The sequence below is a fragment of the Trachypithecus francoisi genome, unplaced genomic scaffold (genome assembly GCF_009764315.1).
Source record: "Trachypithecus francoisi isolate TF-2019V2 unplaced genomic scaffold, Tfra_2.0 Lachesis_group8, whole genome shotgun sequence".
In the NCBI taxonomy this organism is placed as follows: Eukaryota; Metazoa; Chordata; class Mammalia; order Primates; family Cercopithecidae; genus Trachypithecus; species Trachypithecus francoisi.
Genome location: NW_022681473.1, coordinates 21,540,965 through 21,564,505, shown reverse-complemented (window position 1 = coordinate 21,564,505; position 23,541 = coordinate 21,540,965). Strand labels below are relative to the sequence as shown.

The following is a 23,541-nucleotide window of genomic DNA, read 5'->3' as shown; positions in this document are numbered from 1 at the left end:
TACAGCCTACTACACACCTAGGCTACAAACTTGTACAGCATGTTATGGTACTGTAGGCAGTTGTAACACAATGGTAAGTATTTGTTTATCTAAACATAGAAAAGGCACAGTAAAAATACAGTATTAGGTTGGGCGCCATGGCTCATGCCTATAATCCCAGCACTTTGGGGGCCGAGGCAGGCGAATCGCAAAGTCAGGAGTTCGAGACCAGGCTGGCCAACATGGTGAAACTCCATCTCTACTAAAAATACAAAAATTTAGCTGGGCGTAGTGGTGGACGCCTGTAATCCCAGCTACTCGGGAGGCTAAGGCAGGAGACTCGCTTGAACGGGGGAGGCAGAGGTTGCAGTGAGTCGAGATCACACCACTGCACTCTAGCCCAGGAGACAGAGTGAGACTCCATCTCAAAAAAAAAAAAAAAGTATTATAATCTCATGATCTCATGGGACCACCATCACATACACAGTTTGCCATTGACTGAAATGTTATTTGGCATATAACTGTAGTTACAAAGTTGTCAAACATACTCTGATAATCTTCTAAGGAGGAGAAGTATTTGAGAGGTGAGAAATTCACATTAACATTTTCCAAAGACAGTTATCATACATCTTAAAATTTAAGAACTTGAAAGTACCTCAGAAAACATGTATGTCAGGCTATAAGTCTTCTGCAGTCAACCTTTATCTGGCAAAGATCTTTGCCATTTTGTGTTACCTCAAAAAGAGAAACACAGCTGTCAGTGAACTCCCTTCCTTGTGCTAATACTTTTATCTTTATGCCTCCTCTGTATCTTTGCTGAACTAAAAGCTTCAAGGAAATTATAAGTACTTCCTCACAATTGAATGTTGACCAGACCCATGCTATTGAAATATTATAAAACTTTGTTATCTAGTAACTTTTTAATCTAAAGCTAAGTTGTGCTTTAAATAGTTCTTTCAATCTTCATTTATCTCATTTTTTTCTTTCTTGCAATTCTTCACATATCAGGTAAACAGACTAGTTAGGTATTTTTTGTTTTGTTTTGTTTTGTTTTGTTTTTTGTTCTTTTGAGACAGTCTCGCTCTGTTGTCCAGGCTGAAGTGCATTGGCGCAATCTCAGCTTACTGCAGCCTCCACCTCCCAGGTTCAAGCAGTTCTCCTACCTCAGCCTTCCGAATAGCAGGGACTACAGTCCTGCGCCACCATGCCAGCTAATTTTTATATTTTTAATAGAGATGAGGTTTCGCCATGTTGGCCAGGCTGGTCTCAAACTTTTGAGTCTCAAACTTTCGACCTCAGGTGATCCACCTGCCTTGACCTCCCAAAGTGCTGGGATTACAGGCATGAGCCACCACGCTCAGCCTGGGTTAGGCATTTTGGAATGGGACTGTCACACTTCCACAGGTCCTTCCCTCCCCCAATTTTATTTTTCCTAAAAATCTCATTTAAAAATACCTGTAGAGTCATGTACTAAATAGCTATCTCTTGATGTCTGGACAGAGTTGTAAGTTAAGCACCTTCTCCTGCTTCCTTATGTAAAGCTCTTACACTCTGGTCACTGGCAGTAGCCTTAACGTTTTTTCTGTATCCCATTCCTTTGGACAGTGGGTCTCTCTGTCACTTTATTGATTGACTTAGGTTGTTTCTAATTTTACTTTTGCAGCTACAAATATTGTAGTGAGCATCCTTATGTATATCCTTGCCTACTTATTGAACAATGTCTGTAGGATAGTTTCCTAGACTTTGCTTTGCTCAAAGGTTATGCACTTGTAACATTTTGATATATGTTGTCAAATGACACTCCAAACAATGAGAACACATTTATAAGCCAGCTACCAGTATATGAGTGTTCATTTTTTCTACAGCTTCAACATAATTGTTTGATTTGTTGATCCAGAGAACATGAGCAATAAGTAATAAATCTCAAGGTTATTTTATATTATCTTTGATTTATGACTTCTACAAATAGCTTTCAAAAAGAGGTGCATTTAATATTTTCCTTTTATCACTTCCAAGCCTATTCAGATATGAAATGTGCTATCAAAACAAGACAATTCATTTTTTATTGTTACAGGCATGAAATATCATTTAAGGAAGTTACTTTATCAATCATTGCCAAATACTTCTTTACTATTACATCACCTGTTAAGTCAGGATATGTACTTTGAATGCTTTTTCTTCCAAGTTGGAGTTCACAGGACAACTGTTGAACTTGTCATTTCCTTTGCTAACATTTACATGTGATCACTTTGAAATACTCCTTGAGTTTTGCTGAGGAATAACACTGATTACAATGGTGAATGAACAGTAATTTAAAGCATATTAAAGGAGACTTTGTTAATCCAAACAAGCATTAATGAATCTGAGCTTTGTTTGTTTATTGCTTGCTTGCAGGTGGATTCACCAATGAACTTGAAGCATCCTCATGACCTAGTCATATTAATGAGACAAGAAACAACAGTTAACTACCTCAAAGAATTAGAGGTGAGGCAACTGGGCACATGCGATGCAGCTGAAGCTTGCTGCATTTCACAGGAGCCGTTGTGTTCAAAGAAAAGCTAAAGCATATTATTTTTTAAGTCTGATTCTTCTGCCTTTGGCAGGAATATACTACCTGCAATTTTTTAAAAATCATTTTATCAAAGTGATATTTGAGCAATAGTAAGAAAAACAGACTACTCTAGCCTGGGTATGTGCCTGACTCTTAAAACTCATTTATCTTTGAACAGAGTTTCCATATTTTAAAGTTTTTTCATCAAATATGCAAATGATATAATCTCTGAAGATATTCCTATAATAATTTGGGTAAAATCTGAAAGAAAGAAAGAAACATTTTAATAGCCTAAAAATGTATTTATTGTTTATTCCCGGGTAGTAAAAACCAATGTCTTCCTATTATATCTTCTTATGGTTGACGTGAAAAACATTAATCACCTTGTACCTTGAAAGCTCGAACCTTACTAGTGCTAATAAAATCTGACCTCTTTTTAAAAATAAATTAAACATCAGTTTTCTTTTTCTCTAACATGTTTCCATAAATTGATTTTTGCTTAATAGCAAAGAGTATTTGTTATTTGAAAATCTAGGTTTTTTCCCCTCATGAAATCTTTGCTTAAAAGTTACAGTGTAAATTGAATCTAAATTGTAAAGAAACTATAAGTTGTAGAAACATTAAATCAAATTGCAAAATGAGAAAAAAAAACTTGAGAATAATAAAAGTAGTAAGAGTAGAATCAGAGTATTTCACAACTAGAAGGAATCATAAGATCCTAATTTTAGAGGCAAGGAAACAATTAGACCTAAAAGACACTGAATTGTCTGACTTCACAAAGCAAGATATGGCAGAACCAGAAACAAAAACTGTATCTCTTGACTTTAAAAGCTGGCATATGTGATTTTTTGTTGTTGTTGTTGTTTGAGACGAAGTCTTACTCTTGTCACCCAGGCTGGAGTGCAGTGGCACAATCTTGGCTCACTGCAACCTCTACCTCCCAGGTTCAAGCGATTCTCCTGCCTCAGCCTCCTGAGTAGCTGGAATTACAGGCACCTGCCACCACACCCAGCTAATATTTGTACTTTTAGTAGAGACGAGTTTCGCCATGTTGGCCAGGCTGGTCTCAAAGTCCTGACCTCAGGTGATCCACCTGCCTCGGCCTCCCAAAGTGCTGAGATTACAGGTGTGAGTCACCGCACCCAGCCAAAAGCTTGCATACCTGGTAAACTAAGTTGGCTTGTATTTTCTTGTTATGTAAAAATCCTGAATTTCATTTACATACATTTAGACTAGTGTATTTATCAATATACTTGTGTCTACAAATAGTTATAAATATGTACTTTTAAAAAATCTGTGAATTGAGAGAGAAAAGTAGCACATGTTAACCAGCTCTGCCTAGGTAGAAGTATATTTAGAGTATATTTTGAGTATTTCTAGAACTTGATTACCTCAACATTGTAAAAATAGTTTCTCACCTTGTACACACTGGTTTTATCACTTGTAAATTTGGAAATGTTGATTTTGGTCAATACTAGGAATTAGACAGTAGGTATCCTTATAGTGCTTCATGCTTGGAAGCATGATCTATTTTTATTTAAACCCAGTGTTCAGAAAGATGCAATGGTGCAGAAAATCTGTGGGTTTTTTTTTTTTTCAGGTATATAGGCACATTATATATGTTTATTGCTATTTTGGGAGGCAGTATTATATAAAGGGAAAGAGATTTAAATTAGAGGATATATAGGAAGAAAGTGCCATTTCTTAAGTCAGTGAAAATGAAATGAAAAATACTGACTCCACCAATTTTTGGTTAAGGTAGTGTAGAAGTTTATACTTAGTAAACTTCTATTTTTGTTTATACTTATACTAAGTATAAACTTCTATTTTTGTTTATACTTATACTAAGTATAAACTTCTATTTTTGTTTATACTTATACTATGAAGCTTCTGCTTCATATGCGTAGCAATGACAGGTAAAATATAAAAATAGAAACCAAAATAAAATGTGGGCAGGCTTGAAAGTAGTATCAGCATCTCCATAAACCAGAAATGAGGAGAAGCACTAAATTGGGAATGTGGCCAAAGCTACCGACCTGTTGGGCTCCAAGGCCAGGAACAGGCTATAGTATCTGCTATACAGCACTGTGGGGTTAAGGGAGCTAACAATATTCCATGCAAGATGTAGGAACAGAACGAGGCTTACTGCCTGAAGACTGGGATGAAGCCATTCTGCTCATAGAAAGAGCCTGGCAAAAAACAACAACAACAACAACAACAAAAGAAAACGTATCAAAAACAGAAAGACTAATGCTGATGACCCAAAAAAGGAACTAAATCATCCAATAGTTCAATAATTACATCTTCAATTTCCTGAATATCATTTTAGGGTAGAATATTTGTGATAGAATCTTGAAACCAAAATTGAAAGGTCTGATTCTGAACTTGGTAACTGGATAGAACCTGGAAACAGCCACAAGACTATGAGACCTAGATGATGGTCATGGAGTGATTGGAAAGAAGGGGATGAGACAGAGGGTGTGAAGAAATACTCCAGGGTTTCTGACCTGAGTGATTGCAAGATTGAAGTTGATGTTAGCTGAGACAAAGAAGACTGAAGGAGGTACAAGACTGGGGAGGAGTTTGGCTTTGAAATGTTAACGTTCGAATTGCCTGTCAGGCATTCAAGAATGGACATCACGTGGGCAGTTGGTTCTTCTAGTGCAAACTCGAGGGGAAAGATTCAGGCTGAAGATAGAAAATTGTTAGTCATTGACAGATAGACTTAAAGCCATGAGACCAGATAAAACAGTTTATCTACCAAGTAGTGACAACTATATGAACATCTTAGATAACAGAAGACAGTGAAGGATAAGGGAAAATCAATTCTACTGAAATTTTATATTCTTTTAAACTATCATTTAAAAATGCGGGCAAAGTAAAGATAATTTCTGACGTACAAAGGCAGTACTAACCACAGACTCTCACTTCAGTTGAAAAACTATTAAGGATGTTTTCTGCAAGAAGAAAAGTAAACCTATTGGAAGTTCATATAATGTATGATAATAAGTGAAAAACATTGATGAAAAAGTTGCTAAGTTTACTTATTGTGCTCTCTGAGGTCAAACTAGATAATAATATGCAGTTGGGTTGGAGCATATTCAGTGATTAAAGCATGTTAGACTGTTTTGTCATGTTCAAAAGATAAAAATAACTGAATAAATTAAAATGCTATGGGAAAATTTATTGGCAAATATATTAAAAACTTAAGAATGTTGCCTGCTACTTTGTAAGTAGTCTTACCAAAAAATAAACCACAATATAATGTGTTATTCAGTGTAATTGGTTTCCTTTGTCATTCTATCTCTTACATTTAATATATTTAAAAGATTATTCTGAGAAGAGATTTATAGGCTTCATCAGACTGCCAAAGAAGTCCATGACACAAAAAGATTATTACTCTAGATCCTGCTGTCAATATTCAGGAAATACAGAAAATAGAGGAACATGTTCAATGAACCTGAGGACCTAGTCAGCAAATTCCCCTAGAATGGCAAACTCTACAGAACAAACAATCCAATTTCCTTTTTTGTTTTCCTTTTTTTTTTTTTTTTTGAGACAGGGTCTTGCTCTGTCACATAGGCTGGAGCGCAGTGGCGTGAACACAGCTCACTGCAGCCTCAACTTCCTGGTTGTCTTCCTCATGCTGTCTTCCTACCTCAGCCTCCTGTGTAGCTGGGACCACAGGTGTGCATAATGCCCAGCTATTTTTTTTATTTTTTGTAGAGACAGGGTCTCACTTTGTTGCCTAGGCTGGTTTCAAACTCCTGGGCTCAAGCAGTCCTCCCAGCTTAGGCTCCCAAAGTGCTGGGATTATAGGCATGAGCCACCATGTCTGGCCCCAGTTTCTTTAACACATAAATTACAAGGGAGTGGGGAGAGAAAGTATCCAGTAGCTTAAAAGAGATGTAAGAGACAAATCACCCAATTGCAGTGTATATGGACTATATTGAATTCTGATTCAAACAAACTATGTTTTTATTTATTTTTTATTTTTTATTTTTGAGACAGAGTCTCGCTCTGTCGCCCAGGCTAAAGTGCAGTGGCACAATCTCGGCTCACTGCAAGCTCCACCTCCCGGGTTCACACCATTCTCCTGCCTCAGCCTCCCGAGTAGCTGGGACTACAAGCACCTGCCACCACGCCCAGCTAATTTTTTTATATTTTTAGTAGAGACGGGGTCTCACCATGTTGACCAGGATGGTCTTGAACTCCTGACCTGACATGATCTGCCTGCTTCGGCCTCCCAAAGTGCTGGGATTACAGGTGGCAGCCACCGTGCCCGGCCACAAACTATATTTTTAAAAGAGAAGAAACAACTGGGAATTTGAATGCAAACTGGATATTTGATATTAAGGAATTACTATTTTTTACATGTGATCGTGATGTGGTGGTTTTATTTTTTACAAAAGAGGCTTTTCAGGCCGGGCGCGGTGGCTCAAGCCTGTAATCCCAGCACTTTGGGAGGCCGAGACGGGCGGATCACGAGGTCAGGAGATCGAGACCATCCTGGCTAACACGGTGAAACCCCGTCTCTACTAAAAACTACAAAAAACTAGCCGGGCGAGGTGGCGGCGCCTGTAGTCCCAGCTACCCGGGAGGCTGAGGCAGGAGAATGGCGTGAACCCGGGAGGCGGAGCTTGCAGTGAGCTGAGATCCGGCCACTGCACTCCAGCCCGGGCAACAGAGCGAGACTCCGTCTCAAAAAAAAAAAAAAAAAAAAAGAGGCTTTTCTTTTCAAAACATACTGAAATAGTTATTGATGAAAACCAAAAACAAAAAAAGTAGGGGGCAAGCACTAAAATGCAGGCCAGGTGTGGTGGGCCACACCTGTAATCCTAGCAGTTTGGGAGGCTAAGGCAGGAGGATAACTTGAGACTAGGAATTTAAGACCCTGTCTCTACAAAATAATTTTGAAATTAGCCAGGCATGGTGGCAGGCACCTGGAGTCCTAGCTACTGGGGAGGCTGAGGCAGGAGAATTGCATGAGTCCAGGAGTTTGAGCTTACAGTGAGCTATGATAGTACCACTGCACTCCAGCATGAGTGACAGAATGAGACCCTGTCTCAAAAAAAAAAAAAAAAAAGTAAAAGAAATCTATAGTTACCAAACTTACAAATAAAAAAGAGGATATAGGCCGGGCGCAGTGGCTCAAGCCTGTAATCCCAGCACTTTGGGAGGCCGAGACGGGTGGATCATGAGGTCAGGAGATCGAAACCATCCTGGCTAACACCGTGAAACCGCGTCTCTACTAAAAAATACGAAAAACTAGCCGGGCGAGGCGGCGGGCGCCTGTAGTCCCAGCTACTTGGGAGGCTGAGGCAGGAGAATGGCGTAAACCCGGGAGGCGGAGCTTGCAGTGAGCTGAGATCCGGCCACTGCACTCCAGCCTGGGCGATAGAGCGAGACTCGGTCTCAAAAAAAAAAAAAAAAAAAAAAAAAAAAGAGGATATAGGAGGAGAGGAAAGAACGTAGAAAAAGTATCTGCTATACAAATGCTAAGCAAAAGAAAGCTGATATGGATGTATTTATACAAGTTCACAGTTCCTTATTTGAAATCATTGAGGCTATATGTGTTTAAGAATATGGTTTTTTGTTTTGGTTGTTTAATTTTAGAAATGTTAGGCCAGGCACAATGGCACACGCCTGTAATCCCAGCACTCTGGGAGGCCGAGGCGGGCAGATTGCTTGAGCCCTGGAGTTCGAGACCAACCTGGGCAGCATGGAGAAATGCTGTTTCTACCAAAAATAGAAAAATTAGCCAGCATGGTGATGTGCGCCTATAGTCCCAGCTACTTGGGAGGCTGAGGTGGGAGGATCACCTGAGCCCAGGACATGGAGGTTGGAGTGAGCTGAGATTGCACCACACCACTGTACTCCAGCAGCCTGGGTCACATACCAAAACCAGGTCTCAAAAAAAAAAAAGAAATGTGATAGGCACAAATATTTTATATTACATTCTACTTCTCTCAGGGCTGTTTCAAAGTCTATAATCAGATACATTAATATTTCTTTAGTGACATGTATGACCATGCGTGTTAAGAGTATAAAGACTAAAATGGGTTTCCATCAGGTTTTGTTGCCATGTGAATTTTAATGCAAAAAATTTTTTTAAAGCTTTAGGTTTTCAGAATTTTAGATTTACAATGATAAAGAACAGTGGGCCTATCTCAGACAAAGTAAGAGCCTAAAATAATTAATAGACAGATGCTACATATTAACAACCTACCACAAAATATAATATCATATACTTGTATGTACCTAACAACTTGGCCTTATGGATGTGAGTATGTTTATATCAAGACAGCAGAAACTGACAGAATTACATGAAAAGTCAGCCAGAGGAAGCAACTGTAGCAGATTTTTAATCAGAAACTGGTAAGTCCAACAAAAATAAGATACAGGAAGTAACACCTTTGGATCTCTATATAAATCTACATGTAGATGTATACAGCGATACATAGAAAAAGATATAGAGGGAGTGAGTATGCCCTAAATTGAACAAAGAGAACATACAGTGTTTTCAATGTAGAATATTTACCAGAATTGACCACTACCAGGATATAAAGGAAGTGATTTACAAAGTTTTGTTATCATGCATAATATGTTCTCTGATCACAGTGCAATTAAGTTAAAAGAAATAAAATACACATGCCCAGGAAAAAGGAGAGAAAACATAAATTTTGAAAATCTTGAAGGCATTCTTTTTTTTTTTTTTTTTTTTTTTTGAGACGGAGTCTTGCTCTGTTGCCCAGGCTGGAGTGCAGTGGCCAGATCTCAGCTCACTGCAAGCTCCGCCTCCCGGGTTCACACTATTCTCCTGCCTCAGCCTCCAGAGTAGCTGGGACTACAGGCGCCCGCCACCTCGCCCGGCTAGTTTTTTTTTTGTATTTTTTAGTAGAGACGGGGTTTCACGGTCTTAGCCAGGATGGTCTCGATCTCCTGACCTCGTGATCCGCCCGTCTCGGCCTCCCAAAGTGCTGGGATTACAGGCTTGAGCCACCGCGCCCGGCCCCTTGAAGGCATTCTTAAATCACCCATGGTTTAAAGAGAAAAATCACAAAACTTTAGACTATGGTGAGAACACTTCATTTCAAAAATCCTGAAATGAAACTTAGATATATTTAGAGATGAATTTATAGAAAAATGCATTTATTAAAATAAATGGCACAGTGACTCACATTTGTAATCCCAGCTACTTGGGAGGCTGAAACGGGAAGATTGCTTGAGCCCAGGAGTTTGAGTCCAGACAGGACAGCCATAGTGAGAGCTTGTCTTTAAAAAAAAAAAAAAAAAAAGACTGAAAATGAGTTAAATATTCAACACAAGTTAGAAAACATAATAAACCAATTAACTAAAATAATATAAATATGGAAATAATAACATAAGAAATTAAACAGTCTCAAGAAAACAGTATTGTTTACTTAAAAAATAAAATAAACCAGACTCTAGCAGCAAGACTTATCAGAAAAAAAGAGAAATGACAGAAAAAAAGAAATGTTAGTGATGAAAAAGCAGATATAACAAAGATTTTTTAAACTAAAGACATAATTATTAATACTATAAAAACTCTAGATCAATAAATTTGAAAGCTTAGGTATAATGTAAGGTTTTAGAAAACGATGAAATTTAAAAACTGATTAAATAAATGGGTACAGGATAGACTCTTTATAAATGATATTAGGAAACTGTCCATGTGGGAAAAAAATACCTTTCAATGTACAAAAAAAAAAAATTTCCTATATGGTTTAAAAATCTAAGTATGAAAAGTGAAACTTTTTACTAAAAAAAAAAAAAATTGATAGTCATACATTGCTTAATGACAGGAATATGCTCTGAGAAATGTGTTGTTAGGGGATTTCACCATTGTGGGAACATCATGGAGTGTACTTACACAAACCTAGGTGATATAGCCTACTATACAGTCACCTATGCTATATTGTATAGACTCCTAGTCTACAGAACTGTATAACATGTATACAGAACTGTATAACATGTTACTGTACTGAATACTGTAGGCAGTTGTAACATAGTGGTAAGTATTTGTATTCCTAAGCATAAAAAAGGTACAGTAAAAATGTGGTATTGTAATCTAATGAGACCACCACTGGGGTTTGTTGTTAACCAAAAACATCTTTATGTGGTACTTGACTGTAATTGATTGATGTAATTACGATCTCAGGTTTGGGAAGGATTTCTTAAATAAAATAGAGTACAAACCATTAAGAAAACAGTTGATAAAGTTGCTCACCTTAAAATTAAAAGTTTTTCTTCAAATGATAAAAGATAAGCTACAAACTAAAAGCCGATATTTGCCATGCATATAACTCATAGAGGATGAGTTTATAGAATTACTTTTTCCATAAATTTCTACAGATTAATTTCTTATTTATTGATTGATTCATTGATTGATTGTGAGACAGGGTCTCATTCTTGCCCCAGCTGGAATGCAGGTAGGATGATCATTGCTCACTGTAACCTCATTGCCTGGGCTCAAGCAGTCCTCCTACCTCAGCTTCTCCAGTAGCTAGGACTACAGGCGAGCACCACCACTACGCTTGGCTAACTTTTTATTTGTTTCGTAGAGATGGGGTCTCGCAGTATTGCCTGACTGGTTTCAAACTCCTGAACTCAAGTGATCCTCTAGCCTTGGACTCCCAAAATGCTAAGATTATAGGCACAAGCCATCACACCATTCCTACACATCAGTTTTTTAAAAAAGAAAACCTATTGGGGAAAAAAATGAGCAAACTTGAACAGCTAATTCACAAAATATCTCATAAACATATGAAAATATGTTCAGTCTTATTAAATATTATTCTATTAGTTGATATAGTCCATATTTTATAGTGTATTCATCAACTTGTGCATTGGCAACAAATAGCCGCAGAACCTCAGTGCTGTTCTCATGAAGGAAAGTGAAGGCTCAAGGAAGAACAACCAAATAATATAAGCCTGGTTAAAGTTTCTACTGAGAAGTGATATACACCACATACACTCACATTCCATTGGCCAAAGCAAGTCATGTGGTCATGCCTTGAAGTCAGTAGGGCAGGATAGCATATCTCCATGAAAAGTGTGGAGGGAATAATTGGAAACAGATCATAGGCATAGGCTCTGTCCCCATTAATAACCCCAAACTCTTAATGGCATAAAACAATAAGGCCATACTAAATGATCATTTGGGGCTCTGTTGGGGATCTGTACCATGTCACTGTGATCCATAAGCCAGGACCTAGGCCGACAGAGCAGCCACTGTCTGTAATATTGGCATTCTCAGTAGCTGAGGGAGAAAGAAAGAACTTGGTGAAGCATACACTAACTCTATAAAAGCTTTCCTGTAAAAGGGTCACATGGGACTTATGTTACATTGGCCAAAGCAAGTCGTATTGCCCAGGCCTGAGTCTGGCAAAACAGTGATGTGTCACCTTGTAAGGAGGGGCAGGATTTTAGTGAATAGTAATACAGTCTATCACAATAACATAGTCTACTACCATAATAAATATAACAAAATAATGTTTCATACCTATTAGATTGGCATAAGTTAAAAAGTGTGACAAAACCAAACATTGGTAGGATTCTGGGGATATAGGTGTTATGATTTACTGGGAGAATTCTAATAGTTATAACCACTGTGAAAAGCAGATTGACACGTCTGTATAAAACTGAAAATGTGCATCCATATGACCCCATATTTCTGCCCTTGCTAGAATTTTTCACATGTGTACAAGGAGACATAAGAATATTGTAGCATTTTTAATTGCAAAGAAAGTTTTTTTTAAAGAAACAACATAAATGTTTACAGGAAAATGGATAAATACATATTTATACATCCATCTAAATGAAAAATTTAGAGCTATTCTGACTCATGTAGATAAATATCAAAAACATACATACTTTTTTTTTAAGTTGTAGATACATTAAGTATGATACCATTTATGTAAAATCTTAAAACTTGCAAAGCAATGCTGTATGTTGATTTGGGATACGTATATAATGAAAGTAATATTTTAGGAGAGTATGGGTAATATAGTATTTTATAAAAATATATGTGGAAATGACACATAAACTCAGATTAATTATAAGAAGTTAGAGATTTAGACAACATTAAAGAAGACCTTGAACTCCCTCCCTTTTTTTTTTCTTTAAAAAAAAAATCTGAGCTAGGCATGGTGTCTCATGCTAGTAGTCCCAACACTTTGGGAGGCCAGGGTAGGAAGATTGCTTGAGCCCAGGAGTTTGAGACCAGCCTGGGCAACATAGTGAGACCCTATTTCTATAAAAAATAGAAAAGTTGGCCAGGCGTGGTGGCTCATGCCTGTAATCCCAGTACTTTGTGAGGCCAAGGCAAGTGGATTGCCTGCACTCAGGAGTTTGAGACCAGCCTGGGCAACATGGCAAAACCCCATCTGTACAAAAAAAAACCCAAAAAATTAGCCAGGCATGGTGGTGTGCATCTGTAGTCCCAGCTACTTGGGAGGCTGAGGTGAGAGAATCGCTTGAGCCCAGGAGGTCAAGGCTGCAGTGAGCTGTGATCGCACCACCGCAGCACTCCAACCTGGGTGACAGCAAGACACTGTCTCAAAAAAAAAAAAAAAAGTGGGGTGGGGGAAGATAAAATATTGGCATATGATAGATATGGAGTATTGAAAATATGGATATTTGTGTTATTTGTCTGTACATTTGAAAAAATAGATATTTTATGAGTGACAGGAATTAACTGGAATACCCAGATACCAATAGCAGCATGCTCTATATCTTGAAGGATTGAAACAACCTGACAGGTTTATTTTCATTGCAGAGCCATTCTGTGCCAGGAAAGTTAAGTTAGTAGATGTGCTTCATGGGTAGTCAGAAATCATATTATAAAGGCACATGTGTGCCACTATGATACATGTCGTGTTCTGTTACTTTCTATATGTGGACATCTTTTTTGAGAAGCTTATGTGTGTTGCCTAAGTTAACTAAGGGCATTTTCAGAATTCTTGTCTTCCTGCATAGAGGATTCTGACTTCTTCAGCTCAAATTCCCCTTTCTCTTCAATGGTAGTTAGACTAAAATATTAGAAGAATCCATTCTGTTCTTACTTTCTTCTCAACAGAAACAATTAGTTGCTCAAAAAATTCACATAGAAGAGAATGAGGACAGAGACACAGGACTGGAACAGAGACATAATAAAGAAGACCCAGATTGCATCAAAGCCAAGGTGCCCTTAGGGGACCTGGATCTATATGATGGCACATACATAACTTTGGAGAGCAAAGACATCAGGTAAAGAAGTTCTCTTTCCAAAAATAAAATTGCTTTCTCAAACATTCTTTTCTCAAGTTAGTAAGAAATTATTTCTGTAATAAGAGTAAGCTTCAATCACAGATGAGTTTTAGAATTTGAAAGTTCAAAATACATACTACATGTAAAATTCTTATAAATTAATTTAAAATATTTAACACCACAGTAGAAAATGAAACAACTTGGCTGGGCATGGTACCTCACACCTGTAATCCCAGTACTTTGTGAGGTCAAGGCGGGAGGATTGCCAACAGCCAGGAGTTTGAGACCAGGCTGGGCAATATAGCAAGACCCTGTCTCTACCAAAAACAATGTAAAAATTAGCCAGGCGTGGTGGTGTGCACTTGTAGTTGTACCTGCTCAGGAGGCTAAACTGAGAGGATCACTTGACCCAAGAATTCAAGGTTACAGAGAGCTGTGATGGTGCCACTCTACCAAAGCCCAGACTCTAGGCTGGGTGACAGAGTGAGACCCTGTCTCTTAAAAAAAAAGAGAAAAAGAAATTTGAACAATTTGTAGTTTAAAAAAAATTAATAAAACATTACTTATGGCCAATAAACATGGAAAAAAAAATTCTCAGAAATGATCAAATAAGTATAAGTTGCAATATTTAGATAGTTTTCATCTACCAAAATGGAAAGCATATCAAAAAAATAGTAACTTGTGAAAATGTAGAGAGACTGTCAGTGGAAGTATAAATTGGTTTAACATTTCTAGAAACAATTGAGCAGTTATATTAGTTATTAAAAAGTCTGTGATCTTATTCTGTGACCTATCTACTATTTTCTATGTGATTGTTGACTTTAATTTGAACTCCCAAAATGTTTGACTTTTCATGGCAGGTATATGATAAGTTATGAATATTGACTAATAATTGGTTGTAAAGTTGAGATGCTATGAGAATATGAGGAAAATTTGACATTTCTTAAAGTACTATTGACTGAGCGCAGTGGTTTACACCTGTAATCCCAGCACTTTGGGAGGCCAAGATGGGAGGATCACTTGAGGCCAGGAGTTCAGGACCACCCTGGGCAACACAGTGAGACCTGTCTACAAAAAATAAAAAAAAATATAGCTGGTTGTGGTGGTGCATGCCTGTTGTCCCAGCTATTTGGAAGCCTGAGGTGAGAGGATCGCGTGAGACTAGGAGATCAAGGCTGCAGTGAGCTGTGATCATGCCACTGCACTCCAGCCTGGGCAACAGAATGAGACCCTTTCTCTGAATAAATAAAGTATTGTTTATCTCACCTTTTATTCACTCATTGCTTCTTTTTGATTTTAGTCCTGAAGATTATATAGACACAGAATCTCCTGTCCCTCCAGACCCTGAGCAACCTGATTGTACTAAAATTCTAGAACTTCCATATAGTATACATGCTTTTCAGCACTTGAGAGTAAGTAGAGAACTTTAGGATTTTTTTTTTTTTTTTTGCATTCTTCTTTCTGTTGATCTCTTACTTATAAAGACTATTTCTCTTTCTTCTCTCCTCCCAAACAGCTTTATAATTTTACAGGCATCTCTTATTTCTTAAAACTCCAAAATATTAGTATTTCAAAATAAATACTGTAAGATACTGAATTATTTGTCATCATTTGTATCCTTTGATATGTCTTTTGAATTGTTTTCTTCTCTTCAGGGTGTACAAGAGAGAGTTAATCTTTCTGCACCTCTACTACCTAAGGAAGACCCAATCTTCACATATTTATCTAAACGGTTAGGAAGGAGTATAGATGACATAGGCCACCTCATTCATGAAGGCCTACAGAAGGTAAGTCAGCAGTCACTTAAAGAGCCAGCAGGCTCTGTGTAAACAGAAGGTATTTTTCTCTTGGAAAATACCTTAGTAACTCGTTTTTGTCTAGAAGACGATTTGAAATTACACTTACATTGATGCAAATTGCATAGTTCAGTGCTAGGGAGAAATATGGTCTCCTTTCCCAGGAAGAGATGCTGGAAAGTTTTATCTAAACTAATTGATGAAAAACGAAGTACAAACTGACATTAGCAACAGGGTTTATAGGCTAGATTAAATACATTGTGTGTGTAAGAAAGTTAATGTTTTAGTGTCTTTCATATTATCTATACACAATACATATATTACTACTGTTTTCTGAGACAGAAAAAGAATCACCACCAGCAACAAAATCTTCTGTAACTTTCTTTTAAGGGAACATCTACTTTAAAAAAAAATGAAATAGGGAATTATGTAACAGGACCCAAGAATTTAAATGTGTCATTCAGGATTAACGTGGGCATTTAGAAAATGTTTTTGTTCTTCTTTGTGCCTAAGGAGTATCATAAAATGCAGTTTAGTTTCTAAGCAGTATTGTAGTGGTATAAAATAAGATGTATAATTGCCACCTTTGTATACAGTTTATTCAAATACATAGCTCTGTATATTGAGAGGAATTTTCAGATAAAAGTACTATAATAACGACTTTCAAATGCTTTGTATGATTTTTGTAGCTGTGTTACCATCTTCATCTTATTTTTCTGAAGGTAATATAAAACTTTTACGTTCCCAGAACTTGATGAGTAATAAGAGAAAACTGGCCCAGGATTTTACAGTATCCTTCAGAGAATGGTTAGTTGAGAGTAGACCATAGTGGTAAGTGTTCTATAGAAAATTAAAACAGAAAGTAACTGGGTGGCTACTTTAGATCTAGCAGTTGGGGTTATCTCTCCGGAAAGGTGAAATTTAAGCTGACACCTGAATCATAAGAAGAAACCAAAATTCAAAGACCATGGAAGAGCATGCTGGGCCACAGCAAAGGCTCTGAATCCTGACTGAGGTTAGGTGGTTGTATTTGTCTGCTCGGGCTTCCATAACAAAGTACCACTTTGGACCGTTTCTGCTCAAAACACTTCTGACACCAAATGTATGAAGTTTTTTCTCACACTACTAATTCTCCAGTTCTCCCGACACCAACTAGGTGTTCTCCAACTCAGTACAATTCTGACACTAACTACCTAGAGTTAGCACAGACCCCACAGGTCAAGGACTCAGTCCCACAAGGCTACCTGCACTTCAGATGCCAGTCGCATGTCAAGGCCACCAGACAAATCGGCTATAAAGTCAGAGTGTTCCCACAACTGCCTCCCCAAGTTAGAACAGCTCACAGAAGTCAGGAAAGTGCTTTACCAACTATTATTGGTTTATTGTAAAGGATGCAATTCAGAAACAGCCAAAGGCATAAGCCAGGGAAAAGGGGGAAGGGATGCACAGAGCTTCCATGTCCTCTCCAGAACACCACCCTCCTAGAATCTCAATGTGTTCACCAACCCAGAAGCTCTCAAAACTCTGTTGTTTAAGAGTTTCTATGGAGGTTTCACTATGTAAGCATGATTGACTAAAGTATTGGCCATGAGTGATGAACTCAATCTCTACTTTCTCTCCCATCCCCGAAGGACAGGGGGAGAATGGGATTCTGAAAGATTTAACCCTCTAATCATGCCTTGGTTTTTCTGGGACTAGCATCTGTCCTGAAGCTATCTGGGGGCCACCTGCCTCCAGTCATCCCATTAGCATATGAAAGACACACATTACTGCTGTGATTCTTCAAGTTTTAGGTTTATGTGTCAGGAACTGGGGACAAAGACCAAATATATTTGTTCACACCACATACTAGGTGACCTAACAAATTTATTTCTCATAGTCTGGAGGCTGGGAAGTCTAAGATCAAGGTGCCAGTGATTTGGTTCCTGGTGAGGGCTCTCTTCTTGCCTTGCATATGGCCACCTTCTCTTCGTGTCCTCACATGGCCTCATCTGTGTGCATGCTTGAAGACAGACAGAGAGAGATCTGTCTTCCATTTCTTATAAGGACACTTATAGGAAGAAACCAAATTTGGGCCTCAACCCGTATGACCTCATTTAGCCTTTATCCACTCCTCACAGGTCTGATAACACTTGAACATATGAACTTTGAGGAGACATAGATAGACATTCAGTCCATAACAGGTGACGTGCAGCCAAATTCAGGCCAATATTGCTGGAGCCTGGTGAGCAAGAGGATGGATGATAAGGAATGAAGCCAGAGAAGTAGGCCAGTGCCAGATTATGTAAGGGTCTGAAATCCAGGGTAAGGATTTTGGATCTTATTCTAAGTGTGCTGAGAAGTTGGAGCAGAGAAGCAATGTATTGCAATTAATGGTTTAAAAGATTACTTTGATTGCTATATGAAGAAGTTATTGAAAGGGCCACAACTAGAAATAGACCTGTTAGAAAGCTGTTGCAGTAGTTCAAGAGAGAGATGAAGGTGGTTTGGACTAGCGGTTGTTAGTAGTGGAAATGAGAGGACTTGAACTATTTAGGAGATATTTAGGAGTTTAGAAGCTGATGGGTTAGATATGGGGATTGAGGGCAAAAGAGGAATCAAGGAAAACTCTTAAATTTTTTACTCAAACAACTTGAAGGAGGAGAGTGTTGGGGTGTGAGAAGAGAAAATAAGAGTTCTGTTTGGGCCATGTTAAATTTGAAACACCTATATGAGTTTGGAATTTCAGGGAAAGTTAGAGTTGGGCACATAGAGAGTAATTACTAAATAATGAATATCTGAAGCCATGGAACTGGATGAAGTCATCTGGGGAAGAGTGAAGTTTGAGAAGAAGCCAGTTGACTCCTGGGTGCCTCCCACATGTAGTTATCAAGCAGAGGGGGAAAGCCAGCAAAAAAGACCAGAAAGGGTATCCTGCAGAATGCGATGTCCTAAGAGTCAATGGCAGAAAGTGGTCAAAGGAAGGAGGGAGTAATTCACAGTAACATTAGAACATTTATAGATTTGGGGGAGATTTTATGAGAACTACAGAAAGATATTTCTTTAAATATATATTTTTATCTTACCGCCAGTATGCTGTGATATATATTTAACTTATGCTCTTTTCAGTAGTTCATGTAGAACTTTTAATTGAACTTTTTGTCCCAGTTTACACTCTGACATGAAAATAAAAGAAGAAAATCAAAATCAAAGCATTTGTTGATTTGAAAATTAACACTCTCAAAAGGCCATGAAAAAGAAAACTGAAACCTCGGCCACAAGTCAGTTGTGAAGAATGTATTGTCCTTTAACCAACTTCAAGTAGTAGAAGTTCATAGTCGATCTGCTTATAGTGCAAAAATCTGAAATTACATCACTCAAAAATCACATACTTTTCCTGAAGATAGAATACTTAAGGATGAATAATGCAGGATTGTACTTATTGTAGTCTTCAAAAACTACATTTAACTAAATTTAAACTTTTTAACGACATTAAAATAGCTCTTTTAAAAATAATTGGGCCCTTGTGAAAGATTCATACTACAAAAATCTATAAAAGAAAGTAAAGTGAATAATTTCAAAACTGGTTTGTAATATATTCTTTTGGAATTTGATTTTTACACAGCTTTATAGTTAAAACGTAATTATTCCTCATAGTATACATTTTTAATAATAGAATTGTGGGAGTCAAAGGATAAATGTTATATATATTAATATGTATGTTAATGTAATATACATTACATTTTTAAAGCTTTTTACATACATGTCAAGTTGTCCCCAGAAATGCTATAGTAACTTAGCATTTCTGTAGTTTAATATCTAAAGTAAATAATATTCAGTAAGTATTGGCATTCTTTTTAGTCTTTGCCACTTTGTAAAAGGAAAACCTGTATCTTTTAAATTTCTATTTCTTTGTAAAGTTACACATTTTACATACTTCTTAGCTGTTTGTTCATGCTTTTGGCCCTTTTTCCTCTTTTTTTTTTTTTTTGTCTTTATGTTTAGAGTAAACCTGTTTAGGTTTGTGCCTTCACTCAGATATTACATAAATAGAAAAATTTGTACAATGTTAATTTCAGGAATTTCATGTTAGAGCTATTTCTAAGTAGATGAGGTCTTCTGACTTAACTTCTGAAGTCCTGAAATAGAGCTCAACAAGTTGTGGTCAGTTGGTGGGATTTTCAGCTTTATTTCCCTCTTGGAATAAGCTGGAGTCGGATGGTCGCTATATGAAGACCACACACTAATGCACGTGCTCAGCTGATGATTAGAATACCCTTTTGACAGGTATAGTTTCTTTGCACTGTGTCCTCTTCTTTATCATTGCTTATCATTAGTCTGGCTCTTCATCTTGAATTTCAGAGGAGCCAGAATATTAAAAGTCCTTTTGACTGTTCTAGGTTAAACTGTCTTGGGTCATGTTTGTAATTTCACTTTTTTAATCTCTAGAACTCTTCTTCATGGGTACTGTATAACATGGCTTCATTTTACTGGAGAATTAAGAATGAGCCATATCAGGTAGTAGAATGTGCCATGCGAGCACTTCACTTCTCTTCCAGGTAAGATTCCTCCTCTTCTGGACATGATTTTCCACATTCCTCAGGACTGTTAAAGAAACAATACATAAGAAAGCAATAAGAAGCAGCATTGCATTATATACTTTTCACCATCCCTCTTCAAAGAAATGAGTCCCACAACAACAACAACAAAAAAAATCACAGATGTCAAAAAGTTCAAAGTGATAATTGTGTAATATACTTTCCATTTCCATTAAGGAAAAAATATGTTATGTAGATGCCCTGTGATTCACATAGGACTTGAATGGAATTATCATAAACTAAGTTTAACTTTTCTTAAAGCAAATATAAGTCCTAAATAAATTGTAAAATCATACAGTGTCTGCAAGACAAAATTTGTAGCTATCAGGTTAAGAACCATCAATAATTTAAAAATGAAACACTATGATTATCTTATTTGCTCCACCTATATCTTAGTTTCCTAAGCACAAGTAACTTTGAATGTCATTTTTCCTTGTCAAGTGGTTCTACATAATCGTGAAATATGTGCTGCTTTCCTTAGGCACAATAAAGACATTGCCCTGGTCAACCTGGCAAACGTTCTACACAGAGCACACTTCTCTGCTGATGCTGCTGTCGTGGTCCATGCAGCTCTGGATGACAGTGACTTCTTCACCAGCTATTACACTTTGGGGAATATATATGCAGTAAGTACAACTGTTTGTTTCATGAGTCATGCTAGTAGTTGCCACTTTCTTTTATTTTTTCTCCCCACTCAGTAGAATGTTACTTTTTTCCATTTATTTTTTGGTCTGAACAATGGAAATGAAATTAGGAGGAAGAAAAATCCTCAACACAAGAATGTAATTGTTCTAGCCTCTTGCCGAAAAAAAAATAATAATAATTAAATTGGAATTTTAAACTTCTACAGGGTACACCTTTTAAGGTTAGCAATACCTTCCAACTAAACCATCCTATAGTATGCCTTAATATTGTAGGGATCTGGTCACTGATCACAATAATGGTCACTGTAGAGTAAGGTGTAGGTGTGATCTCATAAATCATTAGAGGATTTGGACAGATGCAACCAGGCCATGGCTCACATTTTTTTCCCTTGTACGTGTGTGTGTGTGTGTTTGTCTCTTCAGATGCTTGGGGAATATAACCACTCAGTGCTCTGTTATGACCACGCTTTGCAGGCCAAACCTGGGTTTGAGCAAGCTATAAAGAGGAAGCATGCTGTGCTATGTCAGCAAAAACTGGAGCAGAAATTGGAGGCTCAACATAGGTAATTGAGAGGAAAAATTTCACTGAAGCACTAGCACTATAGAACCTTAGGTTAAATCTGTGTAGGGGATATCAGTGTTAATTTGGTAATTGGAATTAAGAAAGAAACCTCTTCACTACTGCAAGTCCTATGCTTTTTCTGTTAGTCCTGGTGATTTAGCACAATTCAGTGGTTGTGTAGAGGAAGATCTTTAATTGTATGGATTCCTGCAACTAGAGAATATTTGTAGTAAAAGCTGTCATTTAAATCTTTATTGACCATTGATTACTTTTGTGAAGTCAGTTGGGATGGGGAGACTGGGATACTTAGTAACTTTGTTGACTACATTTTTATTTCCATAGAATATACTAAGTTTCAGTAAAATCACTTACACGTGCAATAGTTGATATTTCTCCTCTTGGAGAGAGGTGGTGGCTTCTAGGGTTGGGCTCTTGTTAAGGTAGTTAAATGGGATCAAGAGACATTATTTGGCCCACGTTTTAATCATGATTGTGTGTTAGGTTGTACAGTAATGGAATTCTATTGTATTTGATCCTTGAGGTATAATAAATTAAAAAACATTTCCTTCAATCAATAGGGCTAGTTAAGAAACTTCATGTTAACTCCGAAGTGAATTTTTCGTATCTCAGAATTAGCTGTAATAGTTGAGTTTACTTTGGTTAGCAGAGAATTAAATAGAGATTTAGAACTCATTAAGCTTTTGTATTTGCTTATTTTCCCATCTGTTTAAGGCATAACACGGTAGGAAGTAAAAAGGATGACAGCTTGCTTATTCATAACTGGTTTCTGTTATACCTGGCTGAGCTTTTCCGGTATCATGCTCTTAACTGAGCTGGTTCTATCTTTACACAATCTGTATAGCTCCTAAAATCTCTATATGTTACAGTGTGTAATAGGCAGTATGGGTTTTGTGATTAAATGTAATCAGGCAACTGATTCACTGAAATCAGGTGGTGAAACATATTCCTTTCTAAGCATAGTTTCTGTAGTTTTTCCTGGCCTGTAACCAATAAGTTAGAGTATGAAAGCAAAGTACTGTGGCCCCTAACTCTTAACTTTGTCTTTAAGCAGAATCTAGGGAAAAAGTGAAAAGGAGGGAAGGATTCTAGAAAGACTTTGAATGTTGATGGAACTAATGCAGATTTTGCAGAGAGTAATAGAGTTAATAAATACGTAAACTTGTATATTGTCATGTATTTTTTTATGGCACCTGAAAAATGCAACATACCATTTGATGTCATGATAGTTGTATTGCCAGGTGTCATGGCTGATGCGTGTAATCCCAGTTATTCTGGAGACTGAGACAGGGTGGAGGGGAGGAATCACTTGAGGCCAGGAGTTCAAATCTATCCTGGGTAACATAGCAAGACCCAGTTTCTAAAACTAAATTAGCCAGGCATGGTGGAATGTGCCTGTAGTCCCAGCTACTCCTCAGGAGGCTGAGGCAAGAGGACCCCTTAAGCCCAGGAGTTGAGCCCAGGAGTACAAGACTGCAGTGAGCTACCATCAGGCCTCCGCATCCAGCCTGGGCAACAGAGCGAGACCCCATTTCTTTTTTTAAAAAGTGGTATTTAAAGGAAGAATTTCACATTTATCTTTTTGCCCTGTTATTATTGAACTGGTGGTACAGGGTTGTGTGTTAAATAAAAGGAAAACACGCAGTAATTGTTGCTGAGAACCAGAAAAATCTATGCATTTAAGTGGGTTTAAAATTTTATGATTTTATAGCTCTAACTTTTTCCTGGTATTAAAAAATGTTAAGATCTCTCCAGCGAACACTGAATGAGTTAAAAGAGTATCAAAAGCAGCATGACCACTACCTGAGACAGCAGGAAATCCTAGAAAAACATAAACTGATTCAGGAGGAGCAAATCTTAAGAAATATCATTCATGAGACTCAGATGGCAAAAGAGGCACAGTTAGGTAAGTAGTGACTCCAAGTAACTGAAGACAGGTTAGGAAATTCGCTTCTAGCATGCTTTACTATCTTAACTTTCTTATAGCCTTAAAGCAGTGTGAAGTTGTGTTTATGACTTCCCTACATCTTGAAAGCATGATTCATCACTGTGGGTATACCAGGAGGCTTGGGGAGCTGGTGTGGTCCGCCTTGCTTTTTTCAGATTTACATTTTGAAATAAAAAACAAGTCTTGCAGATCCTA

General features: G+C 37.5%; 1 protein-coding gene across 4 annotated transcripts in view; it reads left to right on the top strand.

The window, feature by feature from the left end:
- Window positions 1-23,541, top strand: part of TTC17 (tetratricopeptide repeat domain 17) — a 159,105-nt gene that overhangs the window by 28,084 nt on the left and 107,480 nt on the right. For 3 of the 4 annotated variants that reach the window (XM_033205332.1, XM_033205331.1, XM_033205334.1), the window contains exons 2-9: window positions 2,374-2,463; window positions 13,632-13,801; window positions 15,102-15,213; window positions 15,457-15,588; window positions 20,026-20,135; window positions 20,656-20,800; window positions 21,242-21,381; window positions 23,144-23,304. In XM_033205332.1, the coding sequence (XP_033061223.1) occupies window positions 2,374-2,463; window positions 13,632-13,801; window positions 15,102-15,213; window positions 15,457-15,588; window positions 20,026-20,135; window positions 20,656-20,800; window positions 21,242-21,381; window positions 23,144-23,304 (1,060 nt within the window). Of the gene's footprint in view, window positions 1-2,373; window positions 2,464-13,631; window positions 13,802-15,101; window positions 15,214-15,456; window positions 15,589-20,025; window positions 20,136-20,655; window positions 20,801-21,241; window positions 21,382-23,143; window positions 23,305-23,541 lie in introns of those variants that run through there. The other variant, XM_033205333.1, reaches the window with a different exon arrangement.